The sequence below is a fragment of the Denticeps clupeoides genome, chromosome 18, assembly GCF_900700375.1.
Source record: "Denticeps clupeoides chromosome 18, fDenClu1.1, whole genome shotgun sequence".
NCBI lineage: Eukaryota > Metazoa > Chordata > Actinopteri > Clupeiformes > Denticipitidae > Denticeps > Denticeps clupeoides.
Window position 1 is genome coordinate 6,362,389 of NC_041724.1, and position 23,651 is coordinate 6,386,039.

Sequence of the window (23,651 nt, forward strand, 5' to 3'; positions counted from 1 at the left end):
CGCGGAGGGAGGGAGGGAGGGAGGGAAGAGGGAAAAAATTAAAGGGAAGACGTCCATTCGAACCGGAATGCGCCTCGGCGAGCGACGTCAAGGTCAAAGCCCAACGCCACCAACGCCGTGGAACCTAAGGCCCGGCGACGAAAATTTACACAACTTTCAGCGTGCGGCGTCGTGCAAATAAGTTGACTTCTGAGAATAATAGGGTGTGTGTGTGCGATGCATGTACAAGACACGTGAAACCCAACGTCAGGAAGATACTTTATTATGGCGCAGAGATGCATGCTGAATGTGCAACATGGTGGGCTTGTTCGCAACCTTCACACAGTAAGCCGACGGCCGGGGAGAGACAATGACGTGCACAGATCTTTCTATAGAAAGTGGAGCAGAATCCTTCAGAGTCACGTTTTCAGCCGACTACCACACAGACGTGGATGTGAACAGGCAGGGTGCATAACAATCCGGCCTCGCGATTACGCCGCTTCACACCGAAACTCTTTGAAGCAGCCTGAGAGCATGAAGCCCCCCGACCAGCACTTTTGATCTTGTGCAGTGAGCCGGCTGCCTCTGTGGAGGGCATGCATCTGAAACCGTTGCATCACTGCTTACAGCTGCACGTTATATCATCCGGTTGCATGTTCTTTTTTTCTTTCCGTGCCCACGGAGGCGGCGGTCCGGGGAGTTGCCCGGCACCCAGTCCGGAAAAACGGCAGAAGGGGTCTGCAGCCCTTGACCCCTGTTGACACGTGGCCCGGTGGAAGCGTGAATGGATATTAGGCCGAGGGTGGGTGGTGGTTAAGTGGGGACGAGCGAGTCCGAGTGGGTTGTCCGCGGAGCTTTTCACTGAGGTGGGAGAATCGGAGATGTTGCTGGAGCGTCTAAGCAGAAGCTGACACAATGTCCCTGCAAAGACAAAAGGACACATGCACAAGCAAAACACAATATCACAAGGGTCGGTGCAATACGTTCACATGAGTTTAGCTCAGTCGTAACGCTGCATGCGCTTTTCAGCACACCCTGTGCCCTGGCCTTTTCAGAATCAGAAATTATTTATGCATTACAGGCAACATAATCGTGCCAGACAAGCAGCGAGCAGCTACTGTTTATTAAAGTTTGAACAGTTTCTGTCCTTGCAGCCGCACGGGCGAGAGCATTCCCAATTGTGCTGCTGGGCGGAACGTACACAGCAGCATGGAAGTTCTGCAAAAAAAACCATCACGAACTACAGGGCTGTACAGGCTGAAGGTGGGGATCACGGCAAATGGCGCGTTGTGATGGAACATGGTAACAATTGCATCAGATTATTGTCACATTTGACACGAGGGCAGTGGTGGCCTAGCGGTTAAGGAAGCGGCCCCGTAATCAGAAGGTTGCCGGTTCGAATCCTGATCCGCCAAGGTGCCACTGAGCAAAGCACCGCCCCCACGCACTGCTCCCCGGGCGCCTGTCATGGCTGCCCACTGCTCACTAAGGGTGATGGGTTAAATGCAGAGGACAAATTTCACTGTGTGCACCGTGTGCTGTGCTGCTGTGTATCACATGTGACAATCACTGCAGTTCTGTGATCCCGTACAAGCTCAAAGGGCTGAATTTTCATAGGCATCACTGCTATGAAATAAAATTTTTACACTGACGTTGAGATAATAGATCACAGTCGGTTGCCAGATTACGTTTTCGTCCCACGCCCCACCCCCCCCACCCCCAGTACGAACCTGGCCTCCTCCATGGTGTCCTTCCGCAGGTACGCGATCCAGTAGAAGAAGTTGAACAAGCCGTAGACCAGCGGGAAGAGCACGCGGGCGTACTGGTCGATGGGACTGGTGCCCGTCAGCGTCACGCTGGCCGGGAGGGCCGAGCCTTGCTGGAGGAACATGGGCAGTCGGGTCGGGGGCTCCGTGCTGAGCGAGTTGATCCTGCGCTTCAGGCCGCTGACCCTGCTGCTGCTCCCGCTGTCCGGCTGGACCGGCAACAGTGTGGACAGAGCGCAGGGTCAGGGCTGTTCGTTTGCTTAATTAGTAAATACTAATGTGCTCCGCATTAAACGGTCGCATTAACCGATGCGTCTGTAATGGCTTTTTTTTTCCGTGGCGTGTGCTCGGGGGCGCGGCTGCTAATGCCATCAGGGTTTACTGAAACGAACGGATACAAAGAAGAAAGGACTGCTCCTGGAGAGGGGGAACTCGGCCCCTGACACACAGTACTCAAGTCCCCTCCCTTCCTCCACCGTTTCCCCTCGTAATATCACCCATGGACCATGTCCTCCTACCACACCGAACATGCAGGAAAGATTAGCTCCATTGCGACTGGCGAACTAGTAAATGTGACATTCGTGAACACATTCGGCACGCGACGTCTTACGCAACACCTCCGAAAAATCCCATAATATCTCAAAACCCTTTAATATTTCAATAGTTTCGCCTAAGCTGCACAGAGAGCAATATGAGAAAAAAAAACTTGGGTACTAAGATACTTATTCTTCCTGCTTCTGTTTTTTCTTTTTACCAGAAGACCTCATGTATGTCACACAATGAGGTTCAGCAGAGATCTCAACTAGGTCACACACCGTGCTCGTTCAACAAATCTCTTTTTCTGAATCTCGAGCCCTTTCTACTAAGCAGGTTTAAGAGAATCTCCATTGAGTCTCGTGAGCAATGACTGTTCGTCCTCTCAGCAGTACCGGTTTCCTAATCAACGTTTATTCAAATGACGGTGTACAGTACTTTATTCCAGTGCATAATTTTTCATTAGGGTCTCGGACCCAATCTCACTGGGAACCTTGTAATTCAAAGTAATGAGCCAAGCAGAACGTGTTTAGTGCTTGTACAACAACATTCTTGACAATATTCTCACATCATGCTGTGAGGACAGAGCACATCAGGTTCTGCTACATGCAACTCGGGATTCTACTTTTGTCTCACTTTGTTCAGCTGATAATATAATAAATAATGGTGGAAAAAAAAAAAAACACAAATGAACAAAATTGAAAATTAGAAGCAAATTCACCAGTGCTCTCAAGACTCTTGAACCCCATTGAATTCTAAAACCAATTACAGTGCCATTAACGCAGCATTGTTTTTACGCTCTCTCTGACAACGAGGGAGGTGGCAAATGCCCCCAGTTTACAGTACAAATGCGACATGCCCATTCGCCACAATTTCCGTTCCCATGGATCACACAGCAGCTGCGAACCGCAGGCACTGCATGAGCGATATAGGTGACAGATTATGCGAAAAAACGAGCCATGGAGCTTGGTTGTAGTACTGAGGCTATTTTTAAAACGCCAACTGTGTGCTGAGCCACGTGGCTGGGATCTCGAGAGACACCACATGCCTGCAACATTAGCATATTTACGTCTGCATGAAAGGTAAGATCTGCTTGTGTTCAGCGAGGACTCTGCATGGCAGTTTGGGCTTTCACCACCAATTCCTTCACCAATCATGGGGCATTTGTTGTCCTCCCACCACTTGAGAAGCATCTTTGTCTAAAGCATTTTTCAATCAATTCATAGATTACATTAAATCCATACTTTTTTTGCATGTATTGGAATTCTCAGCAATCAAATTAAATTAATCATTATGGAAGAGATAATTTTTTCAACTCACATTGTCAAATAAACGTAATGTAATTTAATGTATGAACTACATAAAATCTTTCTACAGCTTTCTAGACTTGAACTTGAACTCACCTCACTCATCTTCACCACACCCACTGACCCAGCATGGGCCTCTCTAACTCTTCCTGTGATTCTATTTTCTTGACGTTCTTTAATAATTTAATGTGTTTTTTCCATTTCCAACAGATCAGAAATACTTGTGTCCCAGAGGGCAGATAGGTGACTGTCACCACTGTCATGTTGGGGTTGTCGATGGTGAATGTTAAATGAGGCACACTTACCGTGCCCACTTCGTCATCGCTGCCTGTGGCGACCGACTCTGGCCCCGACACCCTGGAGCCTCGGCGCTGGAGCCTGCGGGCCTGCAGCGTGGAGAAGTAGTTCACCGCCGCAAACTCCACCAGGGCCGAGGCGACAAAGGCGAAGCTGACGCCAATGAACCAGTCCATGGCGGTGGCGTAGGACACCTTGGGCAGGGACTGGCGAGCGCTCATGCTGAGGGTGGTCATGGTGAGAACGGTGGTGACCCCTGTAGGGTTACAGTAAGTCTGTGTATTTAGCTCTGACATATCTGAACTGTCAAGGTGCAGTAGAGCTCTACACAGAGCGGACATGTCTCACCAGCAACGACACGTGCAGGAACTGACTCCTTGTTGATCCAGAAGGACACTTGTGACAGCACCACCACCATAATCAGCGGGATATATGTCTGAATGAGGTAGTAGCCCAGCTTTCGTTGCAGGAAAAAATATACAACTTGAACAGAGTACTGACCTGGAATTAAAACAACAGAAGGAGATGCAGTGAGTGTGATGTGGCCAGTTTATTAGAGACCACCTGACCTGTAGCTCCACCTTGTGTGTATAGTGTGGTACAGCTGATGATGTACAGTTTGCATTGGCCATCTTCATTTTTGTCCCACAGAGACTGACAGAAGAGTGATGCATCTAGAAGATTGATGTGGAAATATACCACCAGAATAATGATTTTCTCATGACATATAAAGTTTTTTTTCTGAATAATTTTTACATAGAATTACACATTGAGCCATATTTTTTTTCCATGAAAACTGATAGTGGCGTTGTCTTACATATGGGTAAAGGTACAATACAACATTGCATAACAAATGCTTTAAGGTTGCCAGATTGGAATTAATAACACTTTTTTCCACACTAAAAATACACATTCATTTATCTATGCTACATAATTTAAATGTGTTGATTTAATTGATTTCATTATGTTCAGACAACAGGATAATATTTTTGAACATGATTTCTTGATTTTAGTTATTTTTGTCAATAATTAATCCTGAAAGGGAGGGTTTTCTTAACATTTTGGGTTTTCATGTGTCCCAGTAATTGCCATATAATTTTTGCTGTAAAATAAAATTTCGATCCATGAAGCAGTAATCACTGAAGTGGTTTACACACAATATACTGATGCATCCAGATTTTGGGATGCGGGAAATCCTTCCTGCTCCACGGGGGGGTAAACCTGGTGGAGATAATGCTGTCAGTGTAGCTATTTTCTTTGGTATCTGGAGTACAGTATAATGCTGTTGTACAGCTTATTGTGTTTGCGGCACTTAGTTCGCTGCGTTCTCGTACATGATCAGAGTGGGTCTGTACATGCTGTCATCTAAAAAAACTGAAAGATCAAACACTGACACTTGTAAATGCATAGATAAGTGGGAGGCAGCGGAAGAGGGGAAAAAATGCACACACAGACACACACACACACACATATATACACATATGACAAAGGGAAAAACATTTTCATCGTTACATCCGTCTCATTAAAGAACGTCAGTGCAGCCCCCATCAGAAGGCCCTGCTAACAGAGATATGAGTTCGGTACAAAGAGAATTTGTGTGCGAGCGAGCGAGTGAGCGAGAGGGAGAGATTCTCTCTCGTCTTTGACAGGCTAACTGGGCCACAAGCCTATCTTTTGGGTAGCTGCCTGATCCACTCTCACCCTGCTCTGCTGAGCTGATGGGTCCTCAGTGGGGGACCCTGCTTTTTTCCCTGTCCATAATTCTCGCCTCCGCGGGCCCCTGGTGCTCAGCTATGCAGTTGGGGAGTGCAGCAGACCCTCCGTTCTGCATCACGGCCTTTTTTTTTTAAGGCTGACCAGTCAAGCATCTTAGGCTCGTTGCTCAAGGGGCAGAAAAATCACCGCTGCAGAGAAAAAGGCCAACGTCTGCAACCACAGGTTGCATCATTAACACACAGTTTTTCCTGTTTGTTTGATCACTCAACTCATCAGGAATTTTCATCGGCATTTTTAATCTATTTTTATTCGTCATGGTGTCATGGTCTCAATTCTAATTGTCACAGCAGAAGTGCATAAAAGGATGTACCTGTGTTGATTTTAAATGTCTCGGTGGACAGTGTCTGTCCTACCAGATCATACTGCAACAAACTTGAAGACTCTTTCGGCACATCAACAGAGGCCTCCAGTCCTTTCCTCCAAGTGTACACGATTTCTCGGTTTGTGTATGCGTCTGCATTTAACATCCAAGAAAAATATCATCAATCGTTATTCAAGAAAAACCCCAAAATACCCGAGACAACGTACTTACAACTTCCGAACAATAAAGGGCATGCATGTCCGTCCATTGGAAAATCCTCAAGCTTCATTGGACAATCTGCACTTATGGTCAGTCTGGGATGATAAACATAGAATTGGTGACCGAATCTTGTACTTTTTTATATTAAACACAATTCAGGATCTACCTCATGGTGTAGAACACGGTGCCATTCTGCATTATGCGGAACAACCTGTTGGGAGTGGTCATATTATGAGCGATGGCCTTCTTTGAGTTGCGGAAAAAAGTGTCCGGCGTCCAGATCTTGTCCACCATGAGATTGTTGAGAGGCAGGATCTCAATTGGGCCTTCGAATTTCAGCCTCTCATCCACCCACATTTGTCGAAAGAACATGTCAATTGTGAACTCCTTTGAGCAATATAAAGATTACAGTAAAAACAAATGAACTATGACATTCCACATTTATAAAACATTAATACGCGTAACTGCTCAGTACTGATTCCCAATCAGTATCTAAATCCACACAAAATCCATTTTAAATGACATCCAGATATTGCTTATGAGCACACAATAAAAATAATGATATGTGAGCGGGAAAGGTTATAGACGTCAGACTAAAATTGTCCTGAGCCAGGGTCTCCCTGCTGGAACTCGGGACGAAAATGAAGCTCATTAAGGCTCCTCTGTTTAGCGGACTGAAACCAGCCATGGCTAATTTGGGAGGGTAACTAGCAAAACATTTATTAACACCCCAGTGCACACACACGAAAAAGCAGGGCTATTAAAAACTGGGCTTACCATTTCGATGTCCGAAACCGGGCCGAAGCTTGTGACAAAGATGTCTGTTTTGACTTCGGTAACACCAACTGAAATCCATTTCACGTCAGTCCGTTAATACTGACGTCTGCGCAGGTGCACTACCAGTCAAAGGTTTGGACGCCCCTGCTCCGTGGCCCTTATGGAGACTAAGATGGAGCCGTTTTGAAGAATCCAACGCAAGAAACGGAATTGGTGTTTGCTGTATCACGAGATATGTTCGATAAATTTGTTTTTTCAAAGTCGACTCTTTTTACCTTTAAGGCGGCTTTTCTCACTATTGTCATCATCAAAAGCCGCTTCATTAGATGCTCATTAATATGAGCGAATGATAAGAAAGTGTTCAGCATAAAGCTTCAGGACTGTTGGAAACCGTCCCCGTCGTCGAACTTAAGATGGTGGAGAGAAGCCACGAGTGGCTCCTCGGTTTTGAGAGAGCCAAACGTTAAATGTTTTGCCTCGTTTGATATATTTTTGATATATTACATAGCCTCGCGTGTATTATTTCCTTCTCCCATGTCTTCAGTTTTGTTCTTGAATGTAAAAGATGCAAGATCCATAAATGAGTAAGTGCATGCAAACGTTTGACTGGCAGAGTATTTCAAGTGTTCCATTCCAATATTAATATATGTGTAAAGTGTCTGTAAAATGGGTAATTCATCAACTGTGGTCAATTCTGGAGCACTAAATTAATAAAGCTGAATAGCTGTTGTTCATTTATTTACATACACATCCAGAGAGTGGAAGTAATGAATATTGAAATATGTGAATAATATACACATAATATATATTCATTTGACATTTCAGTCTAACAGAGAGAGAAACGCCAGGGAAATGACTGGTGCAAATGACACAAACGAACCTTACCTCCAGATCCAGGACGCAGACGGTTGTCGTATCCATCCAGTAGGGCGTCCAAAATACGTGTGATGTTGTCGGCGTTCACCTTCTGGTTTGCAACTTCGCCAGCGCTGTGAATTGAATTTAAGAGAAAGTCGGGACATGTTGTCTGGTCTAGCCTGCGTGTAAAGAGTTGGTTCTTTTAAAGCCAACCTGCTCAGCAGCAACAAAGAATAAAAAACAATCATCGTATCAGCGCTGAAGGGTGATGATTTTCAGGTCAGTTGTGCGTAAATGTGATTTCGGAGGACCAGTCGTGGTTCTCGCCATACGGGTGGACATGGGAAACTTGAGCTGAGATCTTGTACAGTAATCGAGTTAGGGGATTAGACGAAATCCTCACACTTCTGACCTGCCACCAAACGTCGGGACACAGGCCTATAAGTGGCAGATAAGTCTGGATGTCTTTTCATAGCCACGGCCAGTTCCTGCGTTGTTACAACTCAAACCACTGGACACGAACAGCCCACAAAACGAATCATTCACTACGATGTGCTTTATGTAACCGCGCTCCAAGTTTCATCTTCCCATTTCTCAACAGACAGGTTATAAATAAACACAGACATCTGAGCTGCGAAGATGTTGTTCAACGTGCCATTCCTTCTTGTCTTCTTCATAAGATGTCACACAATGCCTCCCCTAATTTTTCAATCTGGTTACCAGAGGTGCCTCAGGAGTGAAAAATACCGATATTCAGTCCTTCACTCGTCTCATTTTGTATTATGCCCTCTGTGCTTACGGTATAGGCAGAGACCGTATTTATACACGTGAATTAATTCACGAATTAAACGGAGCACGGTGTAATGTGTTCTCCAGAACGCCAGGTGGCGGTAAACGCTAGTGTCGTCCGGCCACGCCGAAGAAGCAGAAGCAGCCCCGCGCATGCGCACTGCTGGCGAACGACGAGTGCGGGCGGCGGTGGGGACGCGGCATGACGACTTCGTGAGCGTTTGGCATGTCGGTCCACTTTGAGGAGAGGAGCGGGGTCGTCCCCTGCAAAACCCCGTGGGGCTCCTGGTACCAGACTATGGAGGAGGTCTCCATCGAAGTCAACGTTCCCCCGGGGACCTCGGCAAAGGAGGTGAAGTGTGAACTGGGAAGCCGGCGGGTGGAGCTGGTCGTGCGGGGACAGCAAGTATTTAAGGTCGGAACGTTTAACAAAATAATCCCTATTCACCTGCCCATATGTGTCATGTGTGAGATGTAGTTTATACGTAACAATTGTGTTGTTCTGGTTTTGCTTCTAGGGAAAATTATTTGGTACAACTGTGGAGGATGAAGCTACCTGGACGCTGGGTATTACTCAAGATCGTTTAACTTTTTCTTCACTTCACACTGGACACTTCCAATGCCGGGGATGTAATGCACGAATGTGTTGCTATTCCTTCAGAGGACAAGTGTCTGATTCGTATTGTACTGATGAAGGCCAACCGTGAGGCTGGGAACTGCTGGGGCTCGCTGCTGGACGGCCAGTACAGTGCTGACCCATGGGTCCAGGATCAAATGCAGAGGAAGCTCACGCTGGAGAGGTTCCAGAGGGAGGTGAATATCTCGCAGTTCTGAAACTGCCGTCCAGGATCGGCAGAGCACGTTGGTTTTATTGTTACTGTCCAGTTCCTTGGACTAGTTATTAAATGACATTTCAATTATGGGTTGGCGGTTCGAATCCCAATCTGCCAAGGTGCCACTGAGCAAAGCACCGTCCCCACACACTGCTCCCCGGGCGCCTGTCATGGCTTCCCACTGCTCACTAAAGGGTGATTGTGTGCACCACTGTGTGCTGTGCTGCAGTGTTTCACAAGAACAATCACTTCACTTTCACTTATTCCACGCCAACGCACATCCAGCGGCCAGGGGTTTGCATAGCGGACCACCAGGGTTGGAAACTTTCAGGTGAGATGGAGAGAGGTCCGAATGATCAAGCCCTGGACCGTTGAGTTAGAAGTTGCTTCATGAACAATTTCATGACAGTCGGGGAGTTTCACAAAATAACTCAAAAGGATCCAAAATTACTTTCAGCAACCCTTTTAAAGTCATGACTAATTATATTTTACTGACAAGAAAAATATAATTATTTAATATAATTATTTATAATGTATTTAATGAACAGTATTATAAGGGTTATATTAAAGTATGTATATTACCCAGCTTGCCTTATGTACTAAGAACATTTTAAATCTTGATTGCATGACCAACATTTTCACTAAATACGTTTTTGTTGTGCTGGATCTCCCACAGAATCCTGGGTTTGACTTCAGCGGAGCAGAAATCTCTGGAAATTTTGCCGGCGGAGGGCCAGACTTCTCAAATCTTCAACGCTAAAACTACATCGAAACGCCAGGCACTGGACTAAGCTCCATGGTTCCAAGGATTTGATGAAAGGAAGAAATCCTTTCAATTGTTGATATTTGCTAATTCAAGCTTCTGTCTGGGAACAGATAACTTTTCAGTTGCCTTGAATCTATTTGGTATTTGAGGGGACTATTTGTTTACATTTTGTACAGCTTTATACAATCTTTCAAATTAATTCACAGAGTACAAATGTCATTTCAATAACATTTTATTGAAAGGTGCAAGTAAATATCATAAAACATAGTCTTTCCTGCTGAAAACACTATGCTTAAGTCCTACATTACCACTTAACACGGGAAGAATTCACCACAAAGTGATTATTCAGTTCCCCAAGCTAATGTGTCACTGGACTTCACAAATCGTTTTTAGTAACAGAAAGTAGTGTTTAATTAACGTATGTTATCCAGCAAGGAAAAAAAAAAAAAAAAAAACTTTTTTTTTTTTTAAGTCACCTTGGGTAGGAGTGTGCATTTAATCAGATCGGCAACCTAGGGTGGAAGTTAAGGGTTTTGGGCCTGATTGTAGTTATTCATTAAAAAAAAAAAAAAAAAATTCTCAAAACCCTGCTCCCTCCTCTTCCACATAGTGGACTGAGGACCTAGGTGGTTCTATACTTCATTGCTTTAAACAAAAACCAGCGCAACAACAGCACCGATTCAGTAGAGCATACTGTACACATGCATGCAAATCCCATCCTTGAGTTTGTGTCAGAAAATAAATAGCTTTACTTCAAAACAGATTAGAGAATCGCTAAATCCTTCTCGCTCACTCTTCTTCCACTCCTGGAGTGAGATTAATGGATTTATGAATCAAAAATAAAAACAAATTACCAAAAAAAAAAAAAAAAGTTAAAAATGAAGGAGAAAATTAAAACGACAAAGAGAAAGACACATGGTTAGTCAGGATTAACTGGCCGCTTCTGGGATAGTTGGCAGATGTGCAATCTTGTAGTAGCTGTGCTTCAGCTGTCGGGCGGTCCTTCCTGAAATTATCCAGCGAAGCCTTTGGCTGTTCTGTCTTGAGCACTTGGCAGTAGAATATTCACTCAGGCACTTGACTACAAGCTCCCTGACACACACCAAGTCTCCATCTTTGACCTGCAAAAACATTTTATTTATATATATATATATATATATATATATATATATATATATATATATATATATATATATATATATATATATATTTATTTTATTTTTTTTTTAAATATCCCCCCCCCAGATAATAAAAGGTACAGTGTGTACTAGTTCACATTTTCTCTGTGGCGGACAATGTTCTGGTACACCCTGAGCCGGCGTAATATAAACTCTCCCCCCCCATTCTTGCTTCGAGTGCGCAAACACACCTTTAATAAGGATTAAAAAGAAAAAGTTCTCACACTCAAACGCAGCTGGATGTCCTGTACAGCGTCAATTAAGGGTTGTCTGTCTTCAGCCTGCTCCTGTATCTCCAGGGCCAGCAATGCCAAGGCAAGAAGTGAAGGCTGCGGAGAGAACCACCACGGTTAAAGACTAAAACGTCCCAAATGTCACTCCCCAGAAGTTCAGCAGTGCAGGTACAGGCTTCTCACCTTGACTTTTGAAAAAGCAAAGCAGCAGTGGCACGCCTTCAGCTGAGCCTCAAGTCGGTCCAGGTTTAACGCCTGACTGTTAAAGGGAAATGACAAAATCCATGTACGAAAACATGAAAACTAGAACCGTGCAATTTGTTAAAAGCGTGGAGGATGGCATGTACTCACCTGCGATCACTCACACGCTCCGTGACGAACGCGTAAAACAGTCGGAGGAAGTGAAGGGCAGTTGGACCCTTCAGCTTCCAGTACAGCTTTTCCAGAATGATCTTCTCCATCCTAATCATGTCAGATACTGTGAAGCGATTTTGGCTGATCCTGATCAGGTCGTTGGCCAGAGGAACGTTCCTGGCCTCCTCTAACGACTTCACCGCAATGTAGAAGCAACAGAGTCCCACGCAGGACAGGTGTTTTGGTTGAATCTTAACACACAAAAAAAAAAAATTAAGAAAAGGTAAAGCATGCACTGCATTTCCTTACTAAATCGATAAGAACAGTATTTCTTCTGGCACAAAAATACCTTCATGACTGCAAGGAAGCGATCCAGCAGGTTGACCGTAAGGGAGAAGGTTTCAGCGCTGAACCCAAAAAATCGAGTCAAGGACAGGAGGTCCTTCACCTCAATCTCCCGAAGCTTAACAGTCATTCTGAGCCCGTTGTCATTTGCGGACTCAATGAGCCTCAAGCCCGTTAACTTGGGCTGGTACCGGACCTCCTGGTCCAGAAGGGCTTTCAACTGCACCGCAAACGCTGAGGCTTCTGGTCCTGGCACCGTGTCGATCATCTGATGGGCGCAAACACATTTAGAATGGGCTACAGGAACAAAATCCACAACCAAATACATTCAAGATTGGTTTATTGTCAGTACAACAGTATACTGTGTATTGAAATGTTTCACACAGGCCCCCATAAAAAGAAAAATATACACACACTAAACTATACTAACTAAAACTTAAATACTGTACAGGTTACCTCTAGTAGAGAAAAGTAAATAACGAACAGGACATAACTAGACAATCATGTAGGATGCTTGTAACTGGAAACGTTGGATATTTCAACCAGGACACAAAAGACAACGACAAACAAGTGCAAAAAATGCAGAGATGCGTACAAACACATACAAAACAAGAGCACACCCGTTCTAGACAAGAGCCGGCTACACCTTGACGATTTCCATTTTCCCCACACGCTAGCGCTGAATAAATTTAGTGACAACTGAAAGCACATCTTCAGAGGTTAAGAATTAGAAAAGTGCATCGTTTGATGGCCTTTCCAACCTGGAGTCTGGTCCGCCTGAGTTAACAGCAGGTGCTAGCGAATTAGCATTAGCCGAATAAGCAGTTACCAACGTGAACACTCGAAGGTTCTTTTTTTTTTTTTTTTTTTTTTTTTTTTTTTTTTTTTTTTTTTTTTTTTATTTGTAAAGAAATGTCGAGAAAAGTTGTACGTAATACGGTCTAGAGGAGTTGCTGAATATTTATTTCGGTGGTTTTGACTGCTTCTATCCGCCTGGCTTTCCGGCCCCGGTCCTCCGTTTAAACATGCCTGGACACGTCCGACTCGGACGAACCAGTCAACACGGTCACAGGTTTTCTTAAATAATAATAATTATAATAATAATAATAATAATAAAATCGTACAAACGACTTAAATGAACGAAAGGCAGCGTTTTCTGCGATCTTACGATTACTTTATGGTTAACTAACATAACTAATACAGACTAGGCCCGGATTATGTTATCGATGAAACAGGAGTCACGAAACCGGTATCTCGCGTGCTTCATATACGATTCAAACGCAGCTCAGCGAACAATCCTGCGTGATTTCACTTTTAATCGTCCACTAATTAACCCGAAACAAGCCTTACAACTACAAACCAAAACGCTCGATCAACAACTTACCTTGCCGATAAAATTTAGTTTCAAAAATTTTCTACTTAAATAAAAAGAAAAAAAGACATGTGCAAATATGCCCCCTCGTTTAAAGCAAACGCAATTTTTTTTTTCAGAATACCCGACCCTGCACACCCCTAACCCTTGGCGTCAGGAGACCGGGCAGTGAGATCTTGGGCGTTAAATACGAGCCCGACCATGACCAAAAGAGTAAGACTTCCTATTGGTCAGCAGGGAAGTGACGTCTCAGTCCGTCAGGCTGTGGTTGGTTGCAGGACGGTCAGTCAAAATGGGGCCTGCCCTCCACGGAAAGAAAAGACTTGGAGGAGGGGCTTGCGGCTGAAAAGTAGGCGGGTCGTTCTTCCAACATTGTCGAATACGGTCCTATGTCGGGGCATGTACCCTCCGTTGTCATCATGGTTTGGAAGGACATTTTGTGAGCTTCATCTTTATTTAAAAGTAATATAATAATATAAACGTAATGAAAATTCATTAATTAAGCTTCTACAATATAAAAAAAAATACACCTCGTATTTTGTATCTTTAAAATAAATACCATTTGCGTAGTAATATAAGGACATAACTGTAAGTGATGAAAGTGTATAGTACTGTAATTTACATTTAAAACATAAAACCATGCAGGTCAAGGAAGACTTTATTCAGGACAAATAAAATTTTTTTAACTGACACATCATTTCTTGATCAAATGAATATTTACAGTGCTTTCTGGAAAGTACCAGTAAACTCAAATGCAGCACCGTGTGGCTTCACAGTAGGGTCCGATTTTTCACTAGCCAGGGTCGTAACACAGGAGAGATAATAGCTAAGAATTACGGTCAAATCCAGTAAAAACAGGGCCACCCAGTTCCTGGAGCCCCTCCAACAGAAGAATGTCTGCACTTTGGTGATGGTCATTAAGGAACAGAATTGGAAGGTTACAGATGTTTACAGAAATGCAATTTTGCTCAAACAATAAAAAAATTTAAAAGGTAGTTATCTTTTATCTGAAGGATTATTTTTAAAAAAAAGAGAGAGATTTGTTTCTTTGATCAGACCATAATCCTTTTCCCTGGATTACATCTTCTATTTTAAACTCCTTCCTCCCGATAAGGAACACGCTGAGGGGAGAGTAAAGAAGCTACAAGAGAAGAAAATGGGACATTTTTTTTCACTCAGCACACAGTTAAACCTTTTCAAGAATTTTTGGTGCCCTAGCAAATATATAGCATATAAAAATCTATTATATAATATACTATATAGTATACATTTGTGCATTTTCTCCATTATGCATCAAATCTGTTCTCTGGTTTTAAGACCAAAATAATTCATATTAACATTCTGAGAGCTCATTAATTCATTTCACCAGGAAATATGAATACGTACATGACTACAGTCTTGCTGTATTATATAATATTCCAGAATCATTCTTAACATTGCTCACAATTTAGTCCAACCTAAAGCTTACTTTTTTTTTTTTTTTCTCCATGAAGTTTTACTGTTGCGGGCACCAACAATTCTAATCATGTTCCAGCAGATTATTGTCCAGTAAACATGCGAAGCCAAGACACAATGTCAGTGTATATGAAGAGCAGTGAAGCGATGAATGATTGATCATGTATAAACCAAAAGAAAACAAAAATGCAAACGATGATTCATTATCATTACAACCGGTTTATTTTTTATCATAAAAAGGGCACAGGAGGTTTATTATTATGCGTGAAAACAAACCTATTCCTCTACCTACTTCCAGAATGTATCAGTCACTAATCACATAACATTCAGGGCATTTTTGCCCTGTTTAAATTATTGTTAGCAATTGCCCTAATGCAAGCTTGTTTATTGCCTGCAAATTACCTTTGCTTTGTACTACTGTTTTAAAGGCTAACATTCTGTGCATTTGTACTGAAAAATACAAATTTGTCCAGTAAAAATAACATCCCCGGATCACCTCCGTACCCATTAGCAGCTCTGGTCCTGTTATGTACACTCCCTGTACTAAACCCACCTGTCTATGCATTAAAACAGTTTATGATAATTAATGATTGTTTTCTTATTAATCATTAGCGCATTCGAACATCTCATTATGTCTCATTGTTCCTGTTAACCTGAGAATACCAGCTCTCTGGACTGTCTGCAGACAGTGGCTTGAATGCAGTCACACAAACATACACACACGTACATGCACACGTGTTTCCATGGAGATGCAAAACAAATCCGTTGATGCTCCTGCTCGCTCTCCTACAAAAGTCAACTGAAAGCAAAAAAAAAAAAATCACGTATTGGTGGTGGCCATTTTTAAGAAAATGAACTCATTTTCATCCCATGATGAACAAGGGCGGGGCAGGACAGAACCCATGTGCTACAGCAGGCAGGCCTCCCAGCAGGCGGCGATATGAGCATCAGACAGATCCCAGCATCCCCCGCTGGCCCTGGGAGGCCACAGGTCTCTCTCAATCTGTCTCCATATCATGTCACACCAGGTGGTGGCTGCAAGGAGCTGTGCAGCTACATTATTAGTTCTGTCCTGCCCTTCTCGACACAAATAAAAACTCAAAATGATGCTGAGAAAATAGTGAAAATCAAGGTGGCAGATACACAGACAGAGAAAAAGGCAGAGGACAGTCAGAGAGAAATAGATGTAAAACACTCACTTCTTTTTGTCTTTGTCCTTCTTGATTGACAGCTGAGCCGAGCTCTGGAGTGACTGGCCCTGCTGTAGCATCTCGGCCGCCACCTTCCTGCGGTTGAAGGAGTTCATGTCTTCTTCCAGCTCCCTCCTTTTCTCCTCCAGGTTCCTCTTCTCCTCCTGGTGCAGCCTCTTCAGCTGCTCAAACTTGTCGTGCAGCTGATCACCGACAAGCACAAACAGCGTCACCAAGAACTTTTCTTCATCCACAAACATGCTGAAATACCTTGTTTGAAAGAGTTTGCTATGAAAATCCATATTAACAAGCCATTTCAAATCAATAATTTTCAATACTAATAATTTTCTCAAAATCAGTCCTCAATCCTAAATTATTTGTGCATATATTGCTATATATTGTGCCATGGATAAAACATAACTTTGACATTGTTAGACGGAAAAAGATACTAAGTACGTCCATGCATTATTAGTATATTATTATTTTTTAAAGATTCAAACAAAATTTGAAAGCTGTGTTTCTTACTTTTTCTCAGTATTCGTCTAATAATACTCAGTATTCACTAATAATAAAGTGGCCCAGCCTCTTCTCACCTCTTTTTCCTTTTCTTTCAGCTCCGCCTCAGTCTCCTTCACCCTGTTCACGAACATCTGCCTCATCTCCTCCTCCTTATGCTGCAGGTCGATGAGAAACTCCTTCCTCTTGGCCTCATAGGTCTCCTGCAGACTGAAGCCCACGTGGAGAGCACTGAGGACTCTTGACACAAGTGACATGCCTGTCCCCATGTGATCTGTTTGCAGTGGTTTTACATTTACATTAACAGCATTTATCAGACGCCCTTATCCAGAGTGACTTACAATCAGTAGTTACAGGGACAGTCTCCCTGGAGCAACTCAGGGTTAAGTGTCTTGCTCAGGGACACAATGGTAGTAAGTGGGATTCAAACCCGGGTCTTCTGGTTCATAGGCGAGTGTGTTACCCACTAGGCTACTACCTCCCAGGCGATACCTGAAAGGCTCGCTGTCGGGGTCAGTGTCCTTGAAGCCCATCTCTTCCAGTTTACAGCGGCGATAGAGCTCGTAGTGCCTGGCGTGGGTCTGCTCCCGCAGGTCCTCCATGTTCACCCGAAACATCATCTCTCTGAGACGGACAAAGTCGCAGTGGTTCTCGTTTTCCACTTCGCGGAAAACAAAAAGAAAAGCATCATATAGTTCAGTGCTCTCCAGTTAAAGGGGCTGGAGTTGTGAGAATAAGGACTTTAGCAATTGTTGAGAGGTTGAGGTTTAATCTTGCATGATGAAAAAAAAAAATCGATCTCTGACCATGCTGCAGCGCAACGTTTTTAACAGATAAGGTATACGGTCGCAGAATGCTGATGTGTAAAATACCGCTTACCCTGCACAACTCCCCACGGATACAGCCTGGCCCTCACCGTCTTGTTGCCGACTTTCACTTCCTCACTGCTGCCCACCACGGCAAAAGGGATATGGGCCTGCAGAACAGCCACGGGGTCACTACTGCCATTCCCCAAGCATGAAGATGAACGGGACAGCGGCTCTCCTTTCATTCCCAAAACTCACGTTCATCGATGAGTTGATTCCAGTGATGGTGTCATCGTCCGTGGGGAAATGGTAGATTTGGACGCCATTGCTGACCAGTTCACTCATGATCTTTATCTTGAATTTGTGGAGCTCGTTTTTAGAAATCGTGTCTGCCTTCGCAATGATGGGAACAATGTTCACCTGTGTGAGGTACAGAAGTAGCATTAACAAAGTTAGCTGCATTTACGGAAACATCGGTTCTAATTAATGCGGATATTTTAATCTACCTTACTGTCCAGCTTCTTCATGGTAACCAGGTCTAGAGACTTGAGCGAGTGGCCCGTGGGTGCGATGAAGTAAAGACAGACGTGGATCCTGGTATCGTGGTAGTTGAAGAGGGATCGCTTGATTTTCAGCTCTTCTTGGAGGTAATTTTCGAACTGAGTGTCAATATAGTCAACAATGGGTTTAAAGCTGCGTGACAGTGGGGGAAAAATGTCGAACCTCATTAACCAGGAGACTGTTTCCCTAAAATCAGTACTCTCACTTAACAAGTAATACAAAAATCTCATATTTCTTTCACTCTTCTAAGCCTGGCCGACAGCCTACGCATCCCAATCCACGTAGCGTGCGGGCCTTTGGGGCGGCAGGAGGAAACTGGAGAACCCGGAACAAACCCACACCAACACGGGTAGAGCAGGCAAACTCCACACACGGCCCGGGATTCGAACACACAACCTCGAAGGAGTGAGACCACGATTGTCTGGTTGACAGCTTCATATCCTGCAATTTCCAGCTGAATCCGTGAAGGTTCATTATGGGTTCTACAGAGCCGCGTCCTAATTTCTAAACATGAGGCACAAGCTACGTTGGCACGAACATTTCAAACAGACTGTAATAAAAGGATCAACAGTTTGTGGATCTGCCCAGTTGAAAGACGTCCAGCAGTTCAGACACTCATCTTCTCCAGCCTCCAGTTTCTTTCTCTTGAAAGCCTAAGCACAAAGACCCAACTAATCGCCAGAAGGAATCCCATAAATTCTTCTGCCGAAAGACCACCGGCGCGGCAGCACAGGCCATTACCTCTCATCTTTGTTGATCTGGTCCCCAAATCCAACCGTGTCTACGACAGTTAACTTCAGCTGCACGTTGCTCTCCTGCAGTTCGTACGTCCTCGGGCGCAGATGCACATCCTCCTGGAAGTGACAGGCCTCCTCGTTCTCGAACGTCGTGTTGAAGAGCGTGTTCATCAGCGTCGACTTTCCGATACCCGTTTCGCCTGCAACGAGCACGTGCATCACAGCCCATCGACGACAACTCGGCCACTGATTTAAGTCAAACCCGTTTACCGCAAGTCGACACTCACCCACGCACAGAATGTTGAAGCTGAAGCCCTGCGTCACCGACTTACCCACCAACTGGTCCGGAAGGCTGTCGAAGCCAACATGGCCACCGAGGCTGAGGCTCCTCTTCCCTTCACTCTGAGCAGAGCAAACAGCGAGTGAAGCACAAATCTCGCAGACGTTCACCTTGGAGTGGTCTCCATTTACAGAAATAAACAGATGAAAACTGTGCCTAATTATGCAAGGAGTTCAGCTCACGACTGTCAAAAAAAAATTTGCCAAAACACATAAAAACTACCTTGACATACCTACTGAATATACTTAATAGGGCTGTCAGTCAATTCATTAGTCAAAGTTAATTGCAATTAATTATTGATATTAATGCTTACTATAACCGTGATCGTTTATTCTGACACGATAAATATTGACATTTTCAGTTATTTCACAATTCAAACTCAAATCTTTAACTGGGTAACTATTGGTTATTATGAGGATATAAAAGACATTGAGGGGTTCTATATGTCCGTGCATTAGACCTGTAGCGTTTACTGATTTAATAAAGTAAATGACGTCGCTACGCGTGGGGACAAGGCAACATTTGATGTAAAAATCATTAAAATCGTCAGCCAGGTCAATTCAGTTAATACACAGCTGAAGGAAACAGACACACAACCGTTTTCATAGGGGGACTTGAGGACGGGTCCAGACCCCCCCAGCCCAGGGTCTCTCAGGCAGAAAATCGTGCACAAAGGAGCCTTTATCTCGGGCTAATTTCACAGGGCCTTAAACTGAGCCCTGCAGCCAGCAGCATCACTTACTACAAGTACCTCAGATTTACTATGCAGGCCCACATTAGCCTAATCTAAAAGGTTTTTTAACACGAAACATCAATAATAGCTAATAATTAGGCTAGAGCTTAGTACGACTTTCATCAGCTTGGTTCCACAGCTCTGCAGAACCCGTGATGGGTGTGTTAATGTAATTCCATAAGACTATGGTGAGTAACCCAATGACAGAAAAATGATTTGATGGCATACATAAAGCAATTTACAATCTCGGTGCAGATTAATGGTGAGGAGGCGGAAGCCTCGTGGATCGTCCCGCAGATGCCTCACGCCCCACAAGTTCTCAGTTTTTGTCGATATCGCGACCCAAGACACCTAGACATCTCTATCTGGCCCTCGCCCAAGAAAGACACTCCAATCCTCATGCTCCTCACGCTTCAAGGACAAAATGATCGCTTGCTGCCTAAATGTATCCTGGGTAAGGAGATGATCGATGATATTCACATCACCTGGCTCATGCGGCGTACAGACACACAGATGAAATGAGGAGTCCAGGGAGCAGAGAACAGGTTGGGTGAAATTCCCAACTGCGTTCTTCAGTCAAACCTGCCCCGCCCCCTGACGCGAAAATATCATCCTTGAACATGAACAAAATGAACAAAATTAAATCAACGGGCCTGGTGCGGTGAACCTGCCGCGTTCCGCAGCCCTGCAGCCCACCTCCACCTCCACCTAATCCGGCTAATGTCCCCTAATCTCGGACTGCCGCCGCAGACTCGCGCACGAAGGCGACGCTTCCCTGCACGGTTCACTCACGGTGGACACGTCACCGTCCGCGGCTGCCATGGCGACGTGTGGGTGCCCCGGTCCCCGCGGAGACGCGCGATCTGCTGCCGCTGCGGCCTCTGCTCGCCGCCGATCGGACTCTTCAATATGGCTCCGGCGTGGAGACTCCCCCCTCCGCGCGGCCAGGAACCCTCGAGCGCGCGCACGTGCTGAGACGGGAGCGCGCGCGCGCGCGCCCGCCCGCCCCACGTCGGCACGAGCAGCAACATCTAAAACATATACACATTTTCATGACCTGATTCTCACTGAAGGCATCAAAACTATGAATGAACACGTGTGGAGTTATGTACTTAACAAAAAGTGGAGACCTGGTCTCCACAGTCACCGGACCTGAACCCAATCCAGATGGTTTGGGGTGAGCTGGACCGCAGAGTGGACGCAAAGGGGACAACAAGTGCTAAACACCTCTGGGAACTCCTTCAAGACTGTTGGAAAAGCATTTCAGGTGACGACCTCTTGAAGCTCATCGAGAGAATGCCAAGCGTGTGCAAAGCAGTAATCAGAACAAAGAAACTAGAATATAAAACATGTTTTCAGTTATTTCACCTTTTTTTGTTAAGTACATAACTCCACATGTGTTCATTCATAGTTTTGATGCCTTCAGTGAGAATCTACCAACGTAAATGGTCATGAAAATAAAGAAAACACATTGAATGAGAAGGTGTGTCCAGACTTTTGGCCTGTACTGTATTTCTATATATTTATATAAATATATCAATAAATGTAAATATTTATAGATATATCACTAATCACCCACCTTGAGTGTCCACTATGATATCCGGTTTAGTGTACAGCTTTTTCATAGTGTTTACGTTTACAGGCTTAAATTTAGTTTCAGTGCAATCTCCCTTAAATTCATATAATGTGTAATCTTATATCTTATACATCTATCTTGTTCTATCTGTCTTTTGTACTCGAACTATGGTGGGTCTGTATGAAACAGCATTTCATGGATGGATGGGTCTTGAATCTAGGAAAACTTCTGACTCCCTAATCAGATGTAAAAGTCATAAAACTCAAAATTGAGCTCAGGTGCCTCATGTTCCCCTGATCACTGTCGAGATGTTTCTGTAGTTTAATTGGAATCCACCTGTGGAAAAAACAGTTGATTGGACGTGATTTGGAATGCCACACCCCCGTCTATATAAGGTCCCACAGTTGACAGTTCATGTCAGAGACAAACCAACGATGAATTCAAAGGAATTGTCATGAGGCACACATCTGGGGAAGCTTATCCTCCAGCGTTCAAAAGTGGAAGAAGTTCAAAACCACCAATCAGGCCTGTATGGTAGAGTGACCAGATGGAAGCCACTCCTTAGTAAAAGGCACCTGAAGGAGACTCAGACAAAAATGAGTAACAAAATTTCTCTTGCCTGATGAGATGAAGATTGAACTCTTTGGTGTGAATCCCACACCAAATTTGGAGGAAACCAGGCAACGCTCATCACCAGGCCAATACCATCCCTAGAGTGAAGCATGGTGGTGGCAGAATTATGCTGTGGGGATGTTTTCAGCTGCAGAAACTGGAAAACTAGTCAGGATAGAGGGAAAGAGGACTGCAGCAATGTACAGACACATCCTGGATAAAAACCTGCTCCAGAGCGCTTTTGAAGTCATACTGGGGCGATGGTTCATCTATCAGCAATGTTGTGGAAAATAAAAATTCCAATAACCTAACCCGGTGAGAAAAAGGTTTATTGAGAGCCTCTGCTGCGCATCATAAAAACTGTGTCAGACTAAGGTGCACACATGCATTTATAGCTCATGACTTTGGCCACTAAGGTGCACTCATGTATTTATAGCTCATTCTGTGGCCAGCTCGCAGAGCTTCAAAAGCACAAATGGATTCAAAACACACCATTGTACGTACATAGAAGAAACACAGCAATTTTCCCGTCATCCTCTTAATAAAATCCTGCAAGCATAGGAAACATTATAATTTTTTCATTACAGCACACAGCCGCAGATCTCAAAGGAGTGGTTTTTCTACAAATGTCCTTGACTGGGCGAAACTGGCCAAGGGTAGGTGTACCAAGCTTGTGGCATCATATTAACTTACATTTACATTTAAGGCGTTTGAAGGTGCTCAGTGACTGAGCTGTTCTGACCTCGAGGGGAAGTTCATTCCACCACCGAGGGGCCAAGACAGAGAAGAGTCTAGATGAGCGTCTTCCTTTTACCTTCAGAGATGGAGGGACCAGGCGAGCAGTACTGGAGGCTCGGAGTATACGAGGTGTAGTGCGAGGTGTAATAAGGGCTGTGAGGTAGGATGGTGCTACTCCATGTTTGGCTTTGTAGGCCAGCATCAGTAGTTTGAACCTGATGCGTGCAGCTACTGGGAGCCAGTGGAGGGAACGTAGCAGAGGGGCGGTGTGGGAGAATTTGGGAAGGTTGAAGATCAGTCGTGCTGCTGCATTTTGTATGAGTTGTAGAGGTCGGATGGTACATAGAGGTAAACCAGCTAGAAGGGAGTTGCAGTAGTCCAGTCGTGAGATTACTAAGGACTGAACCAGTAGTTCGGTGGCCTGTCTTGACAGATAAGGACGGATTTGTCAGATATTGTAGAGAAGGAAACTACATGAGCGGGAAAGATTGCTGATGTGAGTGGAGAAGGAGAGTTGGTTGTCTATTGTTACTCCAATGTTGCGGGCTTGACTTGAGGCTGTAATTGCTGCCTATGGTGCATTAACGAAGTATTGAGCAAAGGCTGTGAATACTTCTTTTTTTTTTTTTTGTAATAAACTTGCCAAATTTCAAGTAAACTAATTTCATGTTGTCATTATGGGTGTTTCTGTGGAAATTAATTC

At 44.3% G+C, this 23,651-nt stretch overlaps 4 protein-coding genes across 9 annotated transcripts; 1 reads left to right on the plus strand and 3 right to left on the minus strand.

Annotated features, from left to right (window-relative positions):
* Window positions 1-245: 245 nt before the first annotated feature.
* On the minus strand, window positions 246-8,163 carry gabra6a (gamma-aminobutyric acid type A receptor subunit alpha6a). Of its 2 annotated transcripts, none has more exons than XM_028960499.1 (10): window positions 8,028-8,163; window positions 7,842-7,945; window positions 6,957-7,024; window positions 6,346-6,390; window positions 6,192-6,274; window positions 5,970-6,113; window positions 4,232-4,384; window positions 3,892-4,139; window positions 1,710-1,954; window positions 246-900 (listed from the first exon to the last, which is right to left on the minus strand). In XM_028960499.1, exons 2-10 carry the CDS (start codon window positions 7,875-7,877, stop codon window positions 876-878), a joined length of 1,047 nt encoding a protein of 348 aa, XP_028816332.1. In that variant the 5' UTR covers window positions 7,878-7,945; window positions 8,028-8,163; the 3' UTR covers window positions 246-875. The 2 variants fall into 2 exon arrangements, with proteins under 2 accessions (XP_028816332.1, XP_028816331.1); XM_028960498.1 differs by having other exon boundaries at window positions 6,346-6,566.
* A 611-nt stretch (window positions 8,164-8,774) lies between these two features.
* On the plus strand, window positions 8,775-10,488 carry nudcd2 (NudC domain containing 2). The gene is made up of 4 exons (XM_028960501.1): window positions 8,775-9,018; window positions 9,122-9,170; window positions 9,265-9,416; window positions 10,113-10,488. Exons 1-4 carry the CDS (start codon window positions 8,830-8,832, stop codon window positions 10,194-10,196), a joined length of 474 nt encoding a protein of 157 aa, XP_028816334.1. The 5' UTR covers window positions 8,775-8,829; the 3' UTR covers window positions 10,197-10,488.
* Window positions 10,419-13,858, minus strand: ccng1 (cyclin G1). Its single transcript, XM_028960500.1, has 6 exons — window positions 13,697-13,858; window positions 12,317-12,580; window positions 11,965-12,218; window positions 11,797-11,872; window positions 11,605-11,709; window positions 10,419-11,323 (listed from the first exon to the last, which is right to left on the minus strand). Exons 2-6 carry the CDS (start codon window positions 12,578-12,580, stop codon window positions 11,132-11,134), a joined length of 891 nt encoding a protein of 296 aa, XP_028816333.1. The 5' UTR covers window positions 13,697-13,858; the 3' UTR covers window positions 10,419-11,131.
* Window positions 13,859-14,324: 466 nt separating this feature from the next.
* LOC114768105 (septin-8-A-like) lies at window positions 14,325-20,982 on the minus strand. 5 transcript variants are annotated; one of them, XR_003743014.1, is made up of 11 exons: window positions 20,815-20,844; window positions 19,237-19,351; window positions 18,954-19,149; window positions 18,158-18,344; window positions 17,910-18,071; window positions 17,725-17,821; window positions 17,338-17,506; window positions 16,923-17,055; window positions 16,339-16,532; window positions 15,867-15,938; window positions 14,325-14,825 (listed from the first exon to the last, which is right to left on the minus strand). XR_003743014.1 is itself a non-coding variant. In XM_028960217.1 (10 exons), exons 1-10 carry the CDS (start codon window positions 20,842-20,844, stop codon window positions 14,771-14,773), a joined length of 1,338 nt encoding a protein of 445 aa, XP_028816050.1. In that variant the 5' UTR covers window positions 20,845-20,981; the 3' UTR covers window positions 14,325-14,770. The 5 variants fall into 5 exon arrangements, 4 of the variants coding, with proteins under 4 accessions (XP_028816050.1, XP_028816051.1, XP_028816052.1 ...); XM_028960217.1 differs by lacking the exon at window positions 15,867-15,938 and having other exon boundaries at window positions 20,815-20,981; XM_028960218.1 differs by lacking the exons at window positions 15,867-15,938; window positions 20,815-20,844 and adding an exon at window positions 20,508-20,657.
* Window positions 20,983-23,651: the final 2,669 nt, after the last annotated feature.

Bases quoted from the DNA above. Each gene is read 5' to 3' on its own strand.
- gabra6a (XM_028960498.1), bottom strand. From the start codon at position 8,062: ATGATTGTTTTTTATTCTTTGTTGCTGCTGAGCAG. The intron at 7,025-7,841 runs GTAAGGTTCGTT...AATGGATTTCAG, and splicing joins TCTGCGTCCTGGATCTGGAG to TTGGTGTTACCGAAGTCAAA. The intron at 1,955-3,891 runs GTAAGTGTGCCT...TTGCCGGTCCAG, and splicing joins GCGATGACGAAGTGGGCACG to CCGGACAGCGGGAGCAGCAG.
- LOC114768105 (XM_028960217.1), bottom strand. From the start codon at position 20,844: ATGGCAGCCGCGGACGGTGACGTGTCCACC. The intron at 19,352-20,814 runs GTGAGTGAACCG...TGCTCTGCTCAG, and splicing joins CGGACGGTGACGTGTCCACC to AGTGAAGGGAAGAGGAGCCT. The intron at 19,150-19,236 runs GTGAGTGTCGAC...TGCTCGTTGCAG, and splicing joins CTTCAACATTCTGTGCGTGG to GCGAAACGGGTATCGGAAAG.
- nudcd2 (XM_028960501.1), top strand. From the start codon at position 8,830: ATGTCGGTCCACTTTGAGGAGAGGAGCGGGGTCGTCCCCTGCAAAACC. The intron at 9,019-9,121 runs GTCGGAACGTTT...TTTTGCTTCTAG, and splicing joins GGGGACAGCAAGTATTTAAG to GGAAAATTATTTGGTACAAC. The intron at 9,171-9,264 runs GTATTACTCAAG...CTATTCCTTCAG, and splicing joins TGAAGCTACCTGGACGCTGG to AGGACAAGTGTCTGATTCGT.
- ccng1 (XM_028960500.1), bottom strand. From the start codon at position 12,580: ATGATCGACACGGTGCCAGGACCAGAAGCCTCAGCGTTTGCGGTGCAG. The intron at 12,219-12,316 runs GTATTTTTGTGC...TTGTGTGTTAAG, and splicing joins GCTTCCTTGCAGTCATGAAG to ATTCAACCAAAACACCTGTC. The intron at 11,324-11,604 runs GTGAGAACTTTT...ATGTTTTTGCAG, and splicing joins ACATCCAGCTGCGTTTGAGT to GTCAAAGATGGAGACTTGGT.